The 19,148-nt window shown below is 47.6% G+C and overlaps 1 protein-coding gene across 1 annotated transcript in view; it reads left to right on the forward strand.

Annotated features, from left to right (window-relative positions):
* Positions 1-19,148, forward strand: part of LOC139234799 (deoxycytidine kinase 2-like) — a 54,056-nt gene that overhangs the window by 8,634 nt on the left and 26,274 nt on the right. Inside the window, exons 2-3 of the mRNA XM_070865489.1 lie at positions 3,388-3,503; positions 14,107-14,300. Of these exons, the coding sequence (XP_070721590.1) occupies positions 3,388-3,503; positions 14,107-14,300 (310 nt within the window). The remainder of the gene's footprint in view (positions 1-3,387; positions 3,504-14,106; positions 14,301-19,148) is intronic.

The following is a 19,148-nucleotide window of genomic DNA, read 5'->3' on the forward strand; positions in this document are numbered from 1 at the left end:
GTCGGTGGGGATGTTGCATTTTATCAGGGAGGCTTTGAGGGTGTCCTTGTAACGTTTCCTCTGCCCACCTTTGGCTCATTTGCCGTGAAAGAGCTCCGAGTAGAGTGCTTGTTTTGGAAGTCGCGTGTCTGGCATGTGAACTATGTGGCCTGCCCAGCATCTACATGGTTAGAGAATGACTTCTATGAGTGTCAGCTGTGGCTCAGTAGGCAGCACACTCACCCCTGTGTCAGAAAGTTGTGGGTTCCAGTCCCACTCCAGAGAAGTGACCACATAAATCTAGGCTGACACTCCAGTGCAGTGTTGAGGAAGTACTGCACTGTTGGAGGTGCCGTCTTTCAGTTGAGACGTTAAACCGAGGCCCCGTATGCTCTCTTGGATGTAAAAGATCCCATGACACTATTTCGAAGAAGAGCAGGGGAGTTGTCCCCGGTGTCCTGGGGCCAATATTTATCCCTCAATCAACATAACAAAAACAGATTATCTGGTCATTATCACATTGCTGTGTGTGGGAGCTTGCTGTGTGCAAATTGGCTGCCGCATTTCCTACATTACAACAGTGACTACACTCCAAAAGTACTTCATTGGCTGTAAACACTTTGAGACGTTCGGTGGTCGTGAAGGCGTTATATAAATCCAAATCTCTCTTTATTCTTTTGGTTGTACATGAAGTGTTTAAAGATGAAGCCAGTCAAGTCAATGCAGCTGATTACGGACAGGTGTAGGCATTTGGATAAACAGTCACCGAGCATACCCAGTGCTAGAATGTGATTTACCAGGCTATTAACCGATGACATAATCTAATCGGGCAAGTGCTTACACAGCACTGAATAAACACTACATGTGGTCATCAGTATGTTCTTGATTATGTTGTTATGGCATCCGCTGGCTATTGCTTCAGGAAACATAACTGTGTCTGATAGATGCTTCTCAAAGGCAAAACTGCATTTCAGAGGCTCTTTTGGTGTATCATTTAGGGGCACGGTATTACAATGGTTAAGTTACTGGGCCAGTAATCCAGAGAGTCTGGACTCATGACCCAGAGACGTGAGTCAAACCCTATCACGGCAGCTGGGGAATTTAAATTCTGTTCATGAAATAAATCTGGACTATCCGTTCTGGTGACCATGTCGTTAAAAACCCATCGGGTTCACTAATGTCCTTCAGGGAAGGAAATCTGCCGCCCCTACCCGGTCTGGCCGATATGTGACTCCAGACCCACAGAAATGTGGTTGACTTTTAACTGCCCTATGAAAGGGCCTAGCGAGACACTCGGTTGTACCTAACCGCTACAAAGACTGCAGCGGTTCAATAAAGCGACTCACCACCATCTCAAGGGCAATAGGTATGTGCAGTAAAAGCTGGCCTTTGCCAATGACCCCCACTTCCCATGAGCAAATTTAAAAAGAAAGAGGTGTGATTTTCATCAGGCATAAAAGACACTCCCTTGTTACTGACTCATCCACCCTCTCCGCTTGAACCGGTTTGCTCTCCGTCTTCACAACCTGTTTGACTGTGAGCTGAACTCCAAAGCAACATCGCATCTGTCACCGAGAGCTGAAGCAGCGTGGGACTGCTTCCGCTGGGTGCCGTCTCACGGTAACTGGAAATCCCAATCGCTTTTAATTCAATTAACTTAAATTGCACTTACGCCGTGCTTGTGTTTGATGCTAAACCCACTTTGCACCAACAAAGGATGTGCAGAATTGCTAAAGATTTATTGTGCAATGGCTCGGTTGAATGGAGATGGTAAATAATGTAAAAACTTCGCAGTGATTGTTAGCTAGTGATAGCATTTCTAGATGTAGTGGTCAGTGCATAAATGAAGACTTGCATTTATATAGCGTCTTTCATGACCACTGGCTGTTCCAAAGTGTTTTACAGCCAATGAAGTACATTTGGAGTGTAGTCACTGTTGTAATGTGGGAAGCGTGGCAGCCAATTTGAGCACAGCAAGCTCCCACAAACAGCAATGTGATAATGACCAGATCACACATGTTTTTGTGATGTTGATTGGGGAATAAATATTGGCCCCAGGGACACCGGGGATAACTCCCCTGCTCTTCTTCGAAACAGTGCCATGAGATCTTTTACATCCACCAGAGAGAGCAGACAGGGCCTCAGTTTAACGTCTCATCCAAAAGGCGCAACTCCGACAGTGCAGTGCGCCCTCAGCCCTGCACTATGAATGTAAGCCTAGATTTATGTGCTCAGATCTCCGAGAACATATTCCGCTCAGCAGGAGATCAGCTTCAGCTTCAACATACAACCTGGAATACTGCATGCAGTTACACAGGATATTGGTGAGGCCACACCTGGAATACTGCGTGCAGTTTTGGTTTCCATATTTATGAAAGGATATACTTGCTTTGGAGGCAGTTCTGAGAAGGTTCACTGATTCCGGGGATGAGGGGGTTGACTTATGAGGAAAGGTTGAGTAGGTTGGGCCTCTACTTATTGGAATTCAGAAGATTGAGAGGCGATTTTATCATATAAGATTATGAGGGGGCTTGACAAGGTGGATGCAGAGAGGATGTTTCCACTGATGGGGGAGACTAGAACTAGAGGGCATGATCTTAGAATAAGGGGCCGCCCATTTTTGAGATGAGGAGGAATTTCTTCTCAGAGGGTTGTAAATCTGTGGAATTCGCTGCCTCAGAGAGCTGTGGAGGCTGGGACATTGAATACTTTTAAGACAGAGATAGACAGTTTCTCAACCGATAAGGGGTTATGGGGAGTGGGCAGGAAAGTGGACCTGAGTCCATGATCAGATCAGCCATGATCGTATTAAATGGTGGAGCAGGCTCGAGGGGCCGTATGGCCTACTCCTGCTCCTATTTCTTATGTTTTAACATTTAAGGTTGGCCATTGCATTCCCTGGAAAGGTTAGCTACCTGGTGTCCGAAAAGTAATCACTGAGCAAGTGAAATCGTTTCTCTGCTCGTCAACATGGCCAGGAAAAACTGGTATGAAGGAAAGACGTGGATATATATTCACGACCACCGGACGTCTCGGAGCGCTTTACAGCCAATGAAGTAGTTTTGAAGTGTAGTCACTGTTGTAATGTGGGAAACGCAGCAGCCATTTTGTGCACAGCAAGCTCCCACAAAGAGCAATGTCCAGATAATCTGTTTTTTTTGTTGAAAGATACTCCCATGTATGAGTATCGAGCATAGTAATTTCCCACATTACAACAGTGACTACACTTCAAAATGTACTTCATTGGCTGTAAAGCGCTTTGGGACATCCAGTGGTCATGAAAGGTGCTATATAAATGCAAGTCTTTCTTTATTTCTAATCAAAATGTAGACTAAAGCTATTGAACGCTTCTTTATGACACTATTCATACTGCTGTAAGACTGAACAATGTTTTCTGCTTTTATTTAGCTGTGGGAAAGTCCACATTTGCTCAGCTGTTGAAGCAGACTGCCAGTAGCCAATGGGAAATTATTCAAGAGCCAATAGCCAAATGGTGCAATATTCCTGCTTCAAGCTGCACTGAGGTGGGTATCAAATTCTTACTGTGAGATCAAAAATGGCCAAATGTCACATGGAGCTCCAGTCAGTACATCGCTGTCATCGCTTTACAATCATTTAAAAATATTTACAGTCAGGCTTGGTTTAACTGTGATTCATTGAGCCGAACGTCTGGTGATCAGAACAATTTTCTTCACAACCAGTTTAAGGAAAAAAACAAAGAATCTTGCACTCGAAATCCAAATTGAATCAAGCCAATCAGCAAGATCCCATTGTTCTCTTCTTGTTAAGCCATAATAGCTGCCTGTTGAATCAGCTGGATAACACTTTTCACCCAGCTGTCTAACCCCCTCTGCTATGTATTTATCCCACCCACGTTCTTCACAGTAAGCCCTGTCAGTCCCTTGGGAATCATTCATTTTAGCACGATCGCAGCTTTAAACTGGCCATAGGAACAGGAGGAGGTCATTCAGCCCCCCCGAGCCTGTTCCGCCATTCAGTGTGATCATGGCTGATCTGCGACTGAACGCCATATCTTTCGCCCATATCCCTTAATACCTTTGCTTAATAGAAAGCTATCAATCTCCGATTTAAAATTAGCAACTGATCTAGCATCAATTGCCATTTGCAGAAGAGAGTTCCAAACTTCAAGCACCCTCTGAGTGTAAAGTGTTTCCTAACTTCACTCTTGAAAGGCCTGGCTCTGATTTCTAGACCATGCCCCTAGTCCCAGACTCCCCAACCAACGGGAATAGTTTCTCTCTACCCTCTCTATTCCCCTGAATATTTTCAAAACTTCGATCAGATTGCCCCATTTTGGCCAGAGATGATTTCAGGAGCAATGGCTGCCACAGGTAGGTTTCTTGGCAGAATCGAAGAGTTCCAACATGCTATTGACTGGCAAAGAATGCCTTGCATGCCCAAGACACGGATGCCGTTCATTGTGTTGTCTGTAGTCGCGTTCAGCCGCAGGAATTATTGAGGAGCCACACACTACCTGAATCATCGTTAACCCAGATCAGATTGGGTTTTTTTACCAACTAGGTCCGAATGCTGTTTTAACATCATGGTTGATCACCGGTACAGTTGTACCTCTCCAGTCTGGCACCCTTGGGACCTGACCGGTGCTAGACCACAGGAGGTCACGCTGACCCTAGCGTTGTTAGCAGTACCCTAGACTTACCGGGTGCTGCTGACAATGACCTGGCCGCGTTCTGCGCATGTGCGGCGCAGAAGCCGACTACGCAGAGTTTCTCACGCTCATCGCTTCCTCTCCGCGCTGACCCGACCGAGGAGGGAGCACCGGAGGCAGTGGGGAGAAGAGGAACAGCCAGCCCCAGGACACAGCGCGGGTCGCGACCCCCGCCGGGAATGATGCCGGACTAGGGAGGTTGCCGGACCAAAGAGTCCCGGACTGGAGAGGTACAACCTGGACAAAGAGTTGATGTTATTAGAAGCTGCTACTTTCTGCTATAATGTGGCTCAGTGGGTAGCACTCTCGGAGTCAGAAAGTTGTGGGTTCAAGTCCCACTCCGGGGACTTGAGCACATAAATCTAGGCTGACACTCCAGTGCAGTGCTGCTGCACTGTCGGAGGTATCTTTCGGATGAGACAATAATACCTTTCCGGACATCTGGTGATTTGCAATCCATGATAAAATCAAGTTACCCATACGTTAAACCATATGGGTAACTACTTGAATTGATACAATGGCTTGTTATCTCAGTATATCGCAAAGTGCTTCACAAGATGCTCAAGCAAAGACTTCCAATTACTTTCTTAGAAAAATTGACAGCCTCGTGAGATTAGTTGTGGTGGGTTCACACATAATCATGTATCCAATCCTGTCCCTTTCATGCTACTGTTTGACCAGAATTTTGATCAGACACCACAGCTATTGTAACATTGCTATTACTGAGGTCATAAATATAACAGAGTGACTGCTGCCAACGACCCTCAATAAGATCATGGCTGATCTGATCCTGGACTCAGCTCCACTTCCCTGCCCGCTCCCCGTAACCCTTTATCCCCTTATCGCTCAAAAATCTGTCTATCTCCACCTTAAATATATTCAATGACCCAGCCTCCACAGCTCTCTGGGGCAGAGAATTCCACAGATTTACAACCCTCTGAGAGAAGAAATTCCTCCTCATCTCTGTTTTAAATGGGCGGCCCCTTATTCTGAGACTATGTCCCCAAGTTTTAGTTTCCCCTATGAGTGGAAATATCCTCTCTGCATCCACCTTGTCAACACCTCTCATTATCTTATACATATCGATAAGATCACCTCTCATTCTTCTGAACTCCAATGTGTATAGACTCAACCTATCCTCATAAGTCAACCCCCTCATCTCTGGAATCAATCGAGTTGTTCAGGAACAACCTCCAATGCAAGTATATCCTTCCTTAAAACCAAAACTGTAAGCAGTGTGGCAACACCTAAATATTGGCAACACCAAAATCTTAGGTGTGGCCTCACCAATACCCTGTACAGTTGTAGCAGGACTTCTCTGCTTTTATACTCTATCCCCCTTGCAATAAAGGCCAACATTCCATTTGTCTTCCTGATCACTTGCTGTTCCTGCATACTAACTTTTTGTGTTTCATCCACAAGGACCCCCAGGTCCCTCTGTACTGCAGCACTTAGCAATTTGTCTCCATTTAAATTATAATTTGCTTTTCTATTTTTTCTACCAAGGTGAACAACCGCACATTTTCCCACATTATACTCGATCTGCCAAATGTTTGCCCACTCACTGAGCCTGTCTATATCCCTTTGCAGATTTTGTGTGTCCTCCTCACAATTTGTTTCTTGTCCTCCTCGACCTGTCTGCAGCCTTTGACACAGTTATCCACTCCAGTCTCTTCCACCATCATCCAGTTGGATGGGCCTGCACTCGCCTGGTTCCAATTTGATTTCCCACCATCTTTCAGGGTCAAATATGACGCTTAGGTTCCGGACAGTCTGGTTTAGGCTCAGATAGATGCTAGGGAGAGGGAGGGAGTCAGTGGTTAGGGAACGCACTTTGTGGTGGGGACCAGCGACAATGACTTCGGTCTTCCCAATATTTAATTGCAGAAAATTTCTGCTCATCCAATACTGGATGTCGGACACGCAGTCTGACAAAATAGAGGCCATGGAGGGGTCGAGAGAAGTGGTATTGAGGTAGTGTACATATGGAAACTGACTCCGTGTTTCCGGGTGATGTCGCCAAGCGGAAGCATGTGGATGAGAAATAAGAGGGGACCAAGGATAGATCCTTGGGGGGACACCAGAGGTAACGATGTGGGGCGGGAAGAGAAACCGTTGCAGGAGATTTTCTGGCTGCGATTAGATAGATAAGAATGGAACCAGGCGAGTGCAGTTCCACCCAGCTGGACGACGGTGGAGAGGCGTTGGAGGAGGATGGAGTGGTCAACAGTGTCAAACGCTGCAGACAGGTCCAGGAGGACGGGGAGGGATAGTGTACCTTCGTCACAGTCACAAAGGATGTCATTTGTGACTTTGATGAGAGCAGTTTCAGTACTGGGGCAGGAGCAGGAGCAGATTGAAGGGATTCAAACATTGAATTCATGGAAAGATGGTCAGGATTTGGGAGATGACAAAACGTTCAAGAACTTTGGACAGGGAAGGGAGGTTGGAGATGGGGCGATAGTTAGCAATAAAGTGGGGTCAAGGGTTGTTTTTTTTGAGGAGAGGGGTGATGACGGCAGATTTGAGGGAGAGGGGGGCAGTACCTGAGGACAGCGAACCGTTAACAATGTCGGCTAACATGGGAGCCAGAAAAGGAAGTTGGGTGGTCAGCAGTTTGGTGGGAATAGGGTCAAGGGAGCAGGAAGTGGGTCTGATGGACAGGATGAGCTCGGAGAGATCAAGAGGGGAGATCAGAGAGGAACTAGAGAAAGTTTAGGGCTCGGGCAGGTGGGAGCCTCGGAGGAAGTTTGACCCGGTGGGCTCGGGGAAGGAAGGGAACTGGCAGAGGCAGCTGATCGAATGGTCTCAGTCTTTGAGACAAAGAAGTCCATGAGCTCCTCACACTTGTTGTTGGAGGTGAGTGTGGTGGAGACAGGGCAGAGGGGTTTAAGGAGATGGTTAGCAGTAGAGAATAGGAGACGGGGCTTCCCTTTGCATTCTAAGCGGGGAGGCTTTGTTTAAAGGTAAAATATTATCACCCCTCAGCCAAGTTTTTGTCAGGGCCATGATGTCGATGCAATCATCTGCGATAAGCTCATGGATGGCAAGAGCCTTGTTCGCAAGCGAAGGGACATTCTGCAAGGAGAACCGGAGAGGATTGGCGATGGCTGATGCACTGCTGACATACATAACAACATAAGAACATAAGAAATAGGATCGGAAATCGGCTATTTGGCCCCTCGAGCCTGCTCCACCATTCAATAAGATCATGGCTGATCTGATCTTGGCCTCAGCTTCACTTCCCTACCTGCTCCCCATAACCCTTGACCCCCTTATCGTTCAGAAACCTGTCTATCTCCACCTTAAATATATTCAATGACCCAGCCTCCACAGCTCTCTGGGGCAGAGAATTCCAAAGATTCACGACCCCGAGAGAAGAAATTCCTCCTCATCTCCATTTTAAATTGGCGGCCCCTTATTCTGAGACTATGCCCCCTAGTTCTAGATTCCCCCACGAGGGGAAACATCCTCTCTGCGTCCACCTGGAGCCCCCTCAGAATCTTATATGTTTCAATAAGATCACCTCTCATTCTTCTAAACTCCAATGAGTGTGGGCCCAACCTGCTCAACCTTTCTTCATAAGACAACCTCCTCATCTCAGGAACCAACCTCGTGAACCTTCTCTGAACTGCTTCCAATGCAAGTATATCCTTCCTTAAATACGGAGACCAAAACTGCACGCAGTATTCCAGGTGTGTTCTCACCAATACCCTGTACAGTTGTAGCAGGACTTCTCTGCTTTTATACTCTATCCCCCTTGCAATAATGGCCAATATTCATTTGCCTTCCTGATCACTTGCTGTACCTGCATACTCACTTTTTGTGTTTCAATAACAACAACTTGTATTTATATAGCGCCTTTAACATAGTGAAACATCCCAAGGCACTTAACAGGAGTATTATGAGATTAAAAAATTGACATCGAGCCACAAAAGTAGAAATTAGCACCGGTACCAAAAGCTCCCAGCAGGAAGTTTGTTCGGTGTCATAAATGAACGATTATTGAGTGCTCTGACTTAAAGAATAATTAAACCATTTAAATAATTAACAGAAAAGTGTTAATAAAATTACAAAAGGGACAACATCACTGCTGGGGTTGTTACCCTTGTCAGTCTGTTAAATAGCAAACAAAAGTGAAACACAAATATGTGCTCGCAGTACGTACTTGGTGTCACCTTGGGCTCAGTGGCAACCATCTTGTTCCTGAGCCAGCACATTTCACAAAATCTCGGCTGACACTCCCAGTGCAGTACTGAGGGAGCGCCGCACTATCGGAAGAACAGCCTTTCGGGTGAGAGGTTAAACCGAGGCCCCGTCTGCTCTCTCCGGAGGACGTAAAAGATCCCACGGCACTATTTTGCCGAAGAACGGGGCAGAGTTCTCCTGGTGCCTGGACCACATTTATCCCTCAACTAACATGACTAAAAGAAAATTATGTGGTCATTTATTTCACTGCTGTTTGGGCGACCTTGCTGTGCACAAATTGGTTGTAACATTTTGTGTTTTGTTCTTTACAGTTGTTGAACAAACAAAGTTAAATGGAAATTATTGTTTACAATTAAAAAATGATAAATTGTAGAATCATAGAAATTTACAGCACGGAAGGAGGCCATTCGGCCCATCGTGTCCGCACCAGCCGACCAAGAGCTACCCAGCCTAATCCCACTTTCCAGCTCTCGGTCCGTAGCCCTGTAAGTTACGGCATTTCAGGTGCACATCCAAGTACTTTTTAAATGTGGTGAGGGTTTCTGCCTCTACTACCCTTTCAGGCAGTGAGTTCCAGACCCCCACCACCCTCTGGGTGAAGAAATTTTCCCTCAAATCCCCTTTAAACCTCCCCCCAATAACTTTAAATCTATGCCCCCTGGTTGTTGACCCCTCTGCTAAGGGAAACAGGTCCTTCCTATCCACTCTATCCAGGCCCCTCATAATTTTATACACCTCAATCAGGTCTCCCCTCAGCCAAAGAAAACAGACCCAGCCTATCCAATCTGCGGCCGCAACCGAGACTCCAGGATGGTATTTTGCCTCCCTGGTGCAAGGGTCAAGGATGTCTCGGAGCGGGTGCAGGACATTCTAAAAAGGGAGGGAGAACAGCCAGTTGTCGTGGTGCACATTGGTACCAACGACATAGGTAAAAAAAGGGATGAGTCCTACGAAAAGAATTTAAGGAGCTAGGAGCTAAATTAAAAAGTAGGACCTCAAAAGTAGTAATCTCAGGATTGCTACCAGTGCCACGTGCTAGTCAGAGTAGGAATCGCAGGATAGCGCAGATGAATACGTGGCTTGAGCAGTGGTGCAGCAGGGAGGGATTCAAATTCCTGGGGCATTGGAACCGGTTCTGGGGGAGGTGGGACCAGTACAAACCGGACAGTCTGCACCTGGGCAGGACCGGAACCAATGTCCTAGGGGGAGTGTTTGCTAGTGCTGTTGGGGAGGAGTTAAACTAATATTGCAGGGGGATGGGAACCTATGCAGGGAGACAGAGGGAGACAAAAATGAGGCAAAAGCAAAAGACAGAAAGGAGATGAGGAAAAGTGGAGGGCAGAGGAACCCAAGGCAAAGAACAAAAAGGGCCATTGTACAGCAAAATTCTAAAAGGACAAAGGGTGTTAAAAAAGCAAGCCTGAAGGCTTTGTGTCTTAATGCAAGGAGTATCCGCAAAAAGGTGGATGAATTAACTGTGCAAATAGATGTTAACAAATATGATGTGATTGGGATTACGGAGACGTGGCTCCAGGATGATCAGGGCTGGGAACTCAACATCCAGGGGTATTCAACATTCAGGAAGGATAGAATAAAAGGAAAAGGAGGTGGGGTAGCATTGGTGGTTAAAGAGGAGATTAATGCAATAGTTAGGAAAGACATTAGCTTGGATGATGTGGAATCTATATGGGTAGAGCTGCAGAACACTAAAGGGCAAAAAACGTTAGTGGAAGTTGTGTACAGACCTCCAAACAGTAGTAGTGATGTTGGGGAGGGCATCAAACAGGAAATTAGGAGTGCATGCAATAAAGGTGCAGCAGTTATAATGGGTGACTTTAATATGCACATAGATTGGGCTAGCCAAACTGGAAGCAATATGGTGGAGGAGGATTTCCTGGAGTGCATAAGGGATGGTTTTCTAGACCAATATGTCGAGGAACCAACTAGGGGGGAGGCCATCTTAGACTGGGTGTTGTGTAATGAGAGAGGATTAATTAGCAATCTCATTGTGCGAGGCCCCTTGGGGAAGAGTGACCATAATATGGTGGAATTCTGCATTAGGATGGAGAATTTAACAGTTAATTCAGAGACCATGGTCCAGAACTTAAAGAAGGGTAACTTTGAAGGTATGAGGCGTGAATTGGCTAAGATAGATTGGCGAATGATACTTAAGGGGTTGACTGTGGATGGGCAATGGCAGACATTTAGAGACCGCATGGATGAATTACAACAATTGTACATTCCTGTCTGGCGTAAAAATAAAAAAGGGAAGGTGGCTCAACCGTGGCTATCAAGGGAAATCAGGGATAGTATTAAAGCCTAGGAAGTGGCATACAAATTGGCCAGAAATAGCAGCGAACCTGGGGACTGGGAGAAATTTAGAACTCAGCAGAGGAGGACAAAGGGTTTGATTAGGGCAGGGAAAATGGAGTACGAGAATATTAAGGCGGATTGCAAAAGTTTCTATAGGTATGTAAAGAGAAAAAGGTTAGTAAAGACAAACGTAGGTCCCCTGCAGTCAGAATCAGCGGAAGTCATAACGGGGAACAAAGAAATGGCAGACCAATTGAACAAGTACTTTGGTTCAGTATTCACTAAGGAGGACACAAACAACCTTCCGGATATAAAAGGGGTCAGAGGGTCTAGTAAGGAGGAGGAACTGAGGGAAATCTTTATTAGTCGGGAAATTGTGTTGGGGAAATTGATGGGATTGAAGGCCGATAAATCCCCAGGGCCTGATGGACTGCATCCCAGAGTACTTAAGGAGGTGGCCTTGGAAATAGTGGATGCATTGACAGTCATTTTCCAACATTCCATTGACTCTGGATCAGTTCCTATGGAGTGGAGGGTAGCCAATGTAACCCCACTTTTTAAAAAAGGAGGGAGAGAGAAAGCAGGGAATTATAGACCGGTCAGCCTGACCTCAGTAGTGGGTAAAATGATGGAATCAATTATTAAGGATGTCATAGCAGCGCATTTGGAAAATGGTGACATGATAGGTCCAAGTCAGCATGGATTTGTGAAAGGGAGATCATGCTTGACAAATCTTCTGGAATTTTTTGAGGATGTTTCCAGTAAAGTGGACAAAGGAGAACCAGTTGATGTGGTATATTTGGACTTTCAGAAGGCTTTCGACAAGGTCCCACACAAGAGATTAATGTGCAAAGTTAAAGCACATGGGATTGGGGGTAGTGTGCTGACGTGGATTGAGAACTGGTTGTCAGACAGGAAGCAAAGAGTAGGAGTAAATGGGTACTTTTCAGAATAGCAGGCAGTGACTAGTGGGGTACCGCAAGGTTCTGTGCTGGGGCCCCAGCTGTTTACATTGTACATTAATGATTTAGACGAGGGGATTAAATGTAGTATCTCCAAATTTGCGGATGACACTAAGTTGGGTGGCAGTGTGAGCTGCGAGGAGGATGCTATGAGGCTGCAGAGTGACTTGGATAGGTTAGGTGAGTGGGCAAATGCGTGGCAGATGAAGTATAATGTGGATAAATGTGAGGTTATCCACTTTGCTGGTAAAAACAGAGAGACAGACTATTATCTGAATGGTGACAGATTAGGAAAAGGGAAGGTGCAACGAGACCTGGGTGTCATGGTACATCAGTCATTGAAGGTTGGCATGCAGGTACAGCAGGCGGTTAAGAAAGCAAATGGCATGTTGGCCTTCATAGCGAGGGGATTTGAGTACAGGGGCAGGGAGGTGTTGCTACAGTTGTACACGGCCTTGGTGAGGCCATACCTGGAGTATTGTGAACAGTTTTGGTCTCCTAACTTGAGGAAGGACATTCTTGCTATTGAGGGAGTGCAGCGAAGATTCACCAGACTGATTCCTGGGATGGTGGGACTGACCTATCAAGACTGGATCAACTGGGCTTGTATTCACTGGAGTTCAGAAGAATGAGAGGGGACCTCATAGAAACGTTTAAAATTCTGATGGGTTTGGACAGGTTGGATGCAGGAAGAATGTTCCCAATGTTGGGGAAGTCCAGAACCAGGGGTCACAGTCTAAGGATGAGGGGTAAGCCATTTAGGACCGAGATGAGGAGAAACTTCACCCAGAGAGTGGTGAACCTGTGGAATTCTCTACCACAGAAAGTAGTTGAGGCCAATTCACTAAATATATTCAAAAGGGAGTTAGATGAAGTCCTTACTACTCGGGGGATCAAGGGGTATGGAGTGAAAGCAGGAAGGGGGTACTGAAGTTTCATGTTCAGCCATGAACTCATTGAATGGCGGTGCAGGCTAGAAGGGCTGAATGGCCTGCTCCTGCACCTATTTTCTATGTTTCTATGTTTCCTCATAGCCAAAATTCTCCAGTCCAGGCAACATTCTTGTAAATCTCCTCTGCACCCTTTCCATCTTCCCTGTATTGTGCTGACCAGAACTGCACGCAGTACTCCAGCTGCGGCCTAACCAGTGTTTTACTGGAAGTCAGTCAGCATCTGAAAGAAAGAGGGGTTAACATTTCAAATTCTTTTGGCTATGATCATCTCATCCTAATACTGTGGCCCATCTTTCTCGTTCAGCTGCTGACTGAACTGCTGTGAGTTTGCAGTAACTCCTCCAGACAAGACTATTCCAGCACACTCCTGGCCTGCCCCCCCGCTAATTCTACGCTCCATAAACTTCAGATCATCCAAACCTCTGCCTCTTGTATGCTAACTCGCACAAACTCCCGCTCATCTGCCCTGTGCTCGCTGACCTACATAGGCTCCCGGTTAAGCAATCCCTTCATTTCAAAACTCTCATCCTTGTTTTCAGATCCCTCCATGGCCTCGCCCCTCCCTGTCTCTAATCTCCTCCAGCCCTGTATTCTCCCTCGACCTCTGTGCTCCCCCTATTCTGGACTTTGGAGCAGGGATGCTCCCCCTATTCTGGACTTTGGAGCAGGGATGCTCCCCCTATTCTGGACTTTGGAGCATCCCTGATTATAATCGCTCCACCATCGGTGGCCGTGCCTTCAGCTGCCTGGGCCCCAAGCTCTGGAACTCCCTCCCTAAACCTCTCCACCCCTCTTTCCTCCTTTAAAACCTACCTCTTCGACCAAGCTCTTGGTCATCTCCCCTAACATCTTCTTAATGTGGCTCGGTGTCAATTTTGTTGATAACATTCCTGTGAAGCACCTGTGAACGTGTTAAAGGCGCTATATAAATATGTTGTTGTTGGTGTTTTGGTTTTCAGCATTCGCGGTTTTGCAGTGACAGATGTTTGTACTTCCCCAGGAGCTGTCGTCCACGCAGAAGAGTGTTGGCAACCTACTGCAGATGCTGTATCAGGACCCTCACCGGTGGTCTTACACATTCCAGTCCTACTCCTGCATGAGCCGAATCAAGGCTCATTTGGCACCGATGTCCCCCAGACTACTGAAGGCAACGGAGCCCGTGCAGATTTTTGAACGATCAGTCTACAGTGACAGGTAACCACATGACCACAGTGTTGACTCCGACACTGTCTGTTTTACATAACATCAGAAATAGGAGCAGGAGTAAGCCATTCGGCCCCTCTAGCCTGCTCCGCCATTCAATGAGATCATGGCTGATCTTCTACCTCAGCTCCATTTTCCTGCACTATCCCCACATCCCTTGATTCCCTTAATATTCATAAATTTGCTTTGAATATACTCAATTACTGGGCCTCCACAGCCCTCTGGGGTGGGGGAGGGGGGGGGTGGGTGGGGTTGGGTTGGGGGGGGGGTGGGTGGGTGGGGTGGGGGGTTGGGTTGGGGCGTGGGTGGGGGGTTGGGTTGGGGCGTAGGTGGGGTGGGGCGTTGGGGGGGTGGGAGTTGGGTGGGGTTGGGGGGATGGGTTGGGTGGGGTTGGGGGGATGGGTTGGGGGGGGTGGGGGTTGGGGAGGGATTGGGGGGGTGGGGGGTTTGGGGGGGGGTGGGTGGGGTGGGGGGGAGGTGGGGTGGGGCGTTGGGTGGGGGGGGGGGGGTGGAGAATTCCAAAGATTCACCACCCTCTGAGTGAAGAAATTTCTCATCTCAGTCCTAAATGGCCGACCCCTTGTCCTGAGACTGTGACCCCGGTTCTAGACTCTCCAGCCCGGGGGAAACATCCTCCCTGCATCTACTCTGTCAAGCCCTGTAAAAATTTTGTATGTTTCAATGAGATCACCTCTCATTGTTCTAAACTCTAGAGAATATAGGCCTAGTCTACTCAATCGCTCCTCATGGGACAATCCCCCCATCCCAGGAATCAGTCTGGTGAACCTTCGCTGCACTCCCTCTATGGTAAGTATATCCTTTCTTAGGTAAGGAGACCGACACTGTGCACAATACTCCAGGTGTGTCCCACCAGGGTGCTATATAATGGCAGGAATTGTGTTCATTGAGATGAAGCTTAGTGGGAAATGCAAAACTTGGAATAAAAAGTTAGTATCAGTAATTGTGAGCACGAAACTACAGGATTGTCGAAAAAAACCCGTCTGGTTCACTAATGTCCTTTAGGGAAGGAAATCTGCCACCCTTACCCGGTCTGGCCGATATGTGACTCCAGACCCACATCAATGTGGTTGATTCTTAACTGCCCCCTGAACTGGTGGCTCACCACCTCCTTCTCGAGGGCAATTAGGGATGGGCAATAAATGCCGGCCTTGTCGGTGACGCCCACATCCTGTGAATGAATGAATAAAAACACAATCAATTTCAGAGGAGCACCCCTCACTGCCCCTGTGCAACCTTTCTGTTTCTCGATTCCAACCATCCTTGTGGCCTTTGTGTGAAATGGATAGTTTTGGGTTGTGACGAGCCCACTGAGTTCTCACTGTCTCTAACTCGTATTACAGAAGCAGATTGAATACTTTCATTCTATCAGCCTGAACTAGATTCAAATCTTGGGTCTCAACAGGTAAAGACAAACTACACCACCCGGTTTCTGACTTTTTATTTGACTAACTGATTACATATTACCAGTTTTGTGTGTGATATTAATTGCACAGAATTTCCTTCTGTGAATTTTTTTTCCTCCCTTATTTTCAGCCGTGGCTCAATGGGCAGCACTCTCGCCTCTGGGTCAGAAAGTTGTGGGTTCAAGTCTCACTCCACAGCTGTGAGGACATAAATCTAGGCTGACATTCCCAGTGCAGTACTGAGGGAGCGCCGCACTGTCGGAGGTGCCGTCTTTCAGATGAGATGTCAAACTGAGGCCTCCGTCTGCTCTCTCACTGCACTTTTTCGAAGAAGGGCAGGGAAGTTATCCCTGGTGTCCTGGCTAATATTTATCTCTCAATCAACATAAAAAAAAACAGATTATCTGGTCATTATCACGTTGCTGTTTGTGGGAGCTTGCTGTGCGCAAATTGTCTGCTGCATTTCTCCAACAGTGACTACACTCCAAAAGTACTTCATTGGCTGTAAAGTGCTTTGAGAGGCGCTCTATAAATGCAAGTCTTTCTTTGATCTGAGTTAGTTTTTTGCTCCTCTTTATAGATGTCCTAGGTTGAAGGAGGAGATTGGAACATGTAACCTCCTCCTATTTCTCTTGACCGTGCTGCACATGATCTTTCTGCAGGGAGATGTTCCAGAGCAGCAGTGATGTGCTCTGTCGTTTCTCCCTGTGAACGATGGACTCACCTCCTTTTGCTCCCTCCCCGTCAGATTGTCAAAAGTGGCATCTCCCAGCAGCTGCTGACTTGCTGCACTATTGCACTGATTACAGAGGACTGCTCAATAAACCTGTAGTTTTGACATCACACACTCCATATTAATACGCACTGAAAGTCACCGCCAGCAATTAGCAGATCACAAATTGAACAAAAGTTAAAGTAACTGTGGTTATAGTTGTAATATATTTGCTTAAGCATTCATAGCAACACATTGCTATTAAGAACTAGTTGGATTATTAACAAAGGTTTAACAATCACACTACACATTACCAGTTCATCCAGGCTCACAACCACCTGCCCCATCGTGGATCCCCCTAACCCAACTGGCTGGGGTTTTATTGAGCTGTGTGAACATCACGTGACTGGCTAAGCCACTCCCAATTCAACAGCTCTACAACTATTTTAATTAAACGATAAAGCCGAGACCCTTATTAACATAGAAAATAGGTGCAGGAGTCGGCCATTCGGCTATTCGGCCCTTCACCACCGCTCAATAAGATCATGGCTGATCATTCACCTCAGTACCCCTTTCCTGCTTTCTCTCCATACCCCTTGATCCCTTTAGCCACAAGGGCCATATCTAATTTCCTCGAACATATCCAATGAATTGGCCTCAACAACTTTCTGTGGTAGAGAATTCCAAAGGTTCACAATTCTCTGAGTGAAGAAGTTTCTCCTCATCTGGGTCCTAAATGGCCTACCCCTTATCCTTAGACTGTGTCCTCTGGTTCTGGACTTCTCCAACATCGGGAACATTCTTCCTGCATCTAACCTGTCCAGTCCCGTCAGAATTTTATATGTTTCTATGAGATCCCCTCTCATCTAAACTCCAGTGAATACAGGCCCAGTCGATCCAGTCTCTCCTCATATGTCAGTCCTGCCATCCCAGGAATCAGTCTGATGAACCTTCGCTGCACTCCCTCAATAGCAAGAACATCCTTCCTCAGATTAGGAGACCAAAACTGAACACAATATTCCAGGTGAGGTCTCATCAAGGCCCTGTACAACTGCAGTAAGACCTCCCTGCTCCTATACTCAAATCCCCGAGCTATGAAGGCCAACATGCCATTTGCCGCCTTCACCACCTGCTGTACCTGCATGCCAACTTTCAATGACTGATGTACCATGACACCCAAGTCTCGTTGCACCTCCCCTTTTCCTAATCTGCCGCCATTCAGATAATATTCTGCCTTCGTGTTTTTGCCAGCAAAATGAATAACCTCACATTTATCTACATTATGCTGCATCTGCCATGCATTTGCCCACTCACCTAACCTGTCTAAGTCCCCCTGCAGCCTCTCAGCGTCCCCCTCACAGCTCACACTGCCACCCAACTTAAAGGGGCACTAGAACCTACAAGTTAACAAATAAAACTTTGTGAACCTTAAACGGTCAAATTAAAATTTTGCTCCCGGTGGTGATGCTGCACTCCAGTCCCTCCGGCGCCCACCTCTTGTGGAAGGCCGTGAATGTACCGGTGGACACCACATGCTCCATCTCCAGGGACACCCTGGCAAGAACATAACCACGGAAGAGAGACAAGCAGTGAGGCTGAATGACCCCCTCGACCGTCCGCTGCCTGGACCAGCTGATGGCCCCCTTGGCCAGGCTCAGAAGCAGTCCTACGAGGAGGCCCTCCGACCTGCCCGCTCCCCTCCGCACAGGGTGCCCAAAGCTCAGGAGCGTGGGACTGAAGTGCAGCCAGAATTTGAGGAGCAGCCCCTTTAAATAATGGAATAGGGGCTGCAACCTCACACACTGAACATAGATGTGGGACACGGACTCCTCCAGACCGCAGAAATTGCACGTGGCTTGAGAGTCCGTGAACCAACTTAAAAACTTATTGCATGGGACTGCTCCGTGCACCATCCTCCAGGCCAAGTCCACAATAAATAGAGGGAGGACTCACGCATAGAGTGCACTCCATTGGGAACCGCCGCCTCCTCCAGACGGCAAGATAGTGCACCATGGCGTGTCCAGACAGCAGACGAGGATGGCAACGTGGAGAGTGCAAGAACAGCCCGTACAGGAAACCCTACCGCGCAGAACTGAAGGGCACGGAGGCGATTTTCTCGAGGAGGCTCAAGTTGTGAGGTGCCGGCTCCCGAGGGCGGTTTTGGGGCTTGGCGCCGATGAGGAATTCCATCCGGACAGGGATCAGTTCGGACGGGATCGCCCCACGTGCTTGAGCCTCCTCGACGCACCTAACGGAGTCGGGGCCCAGCGCTGTTTTTAGCGACTCGATGGCAGTGGCCACGCGCCGCACGTTGACCCAGGATAGGCGCTGTGCCAGTTCATCAGGCACCATCCATCCCGCTCCTCCACCATCGAGCAGGTCCCTGACCCTGGTCACCTCGCCAGCCACAGCCCTCTCGTCCGCCTGCCACCTAAAACCGCGGTCGTGGAGGTACGGATTCCTGAGCAGCAGCTCCCAAAGGATAGCCGCCACTCCAGACGGTGGAGAGCTGCACTTGGTGGCGACTCTGTTCCAGACCCTGATGAGTTCTTGGTAAAAGACAGGCAGCCCCTGGACGGCGGTCCGGACGCCCCCAGGCTCACAAACGTAATTGAGGCAGTAATGCTGGCGGAAGAAATACATGGCCAGCGCACATCATCTAGGAGGGGGCTCGACTTAGAGGTATCTCTGCAGGGTCTGAAG

Source organism: Pristiophorus japonicus, chromosome 22 (genome assembly GCF_044704955.1).
Source record: "Pristiophorus japonicus isolate sPriJap1 chromosome 22, sPriJap1.hap1, whole genome shotgun sequence".
Taxonomy (NCBI): domain Eukaryota; kingdom Metazoa; phylum Chordata; class Chondrichthyes; family Pristiophoridae; genus Pristiophorus; species Pristiophorus japonicus.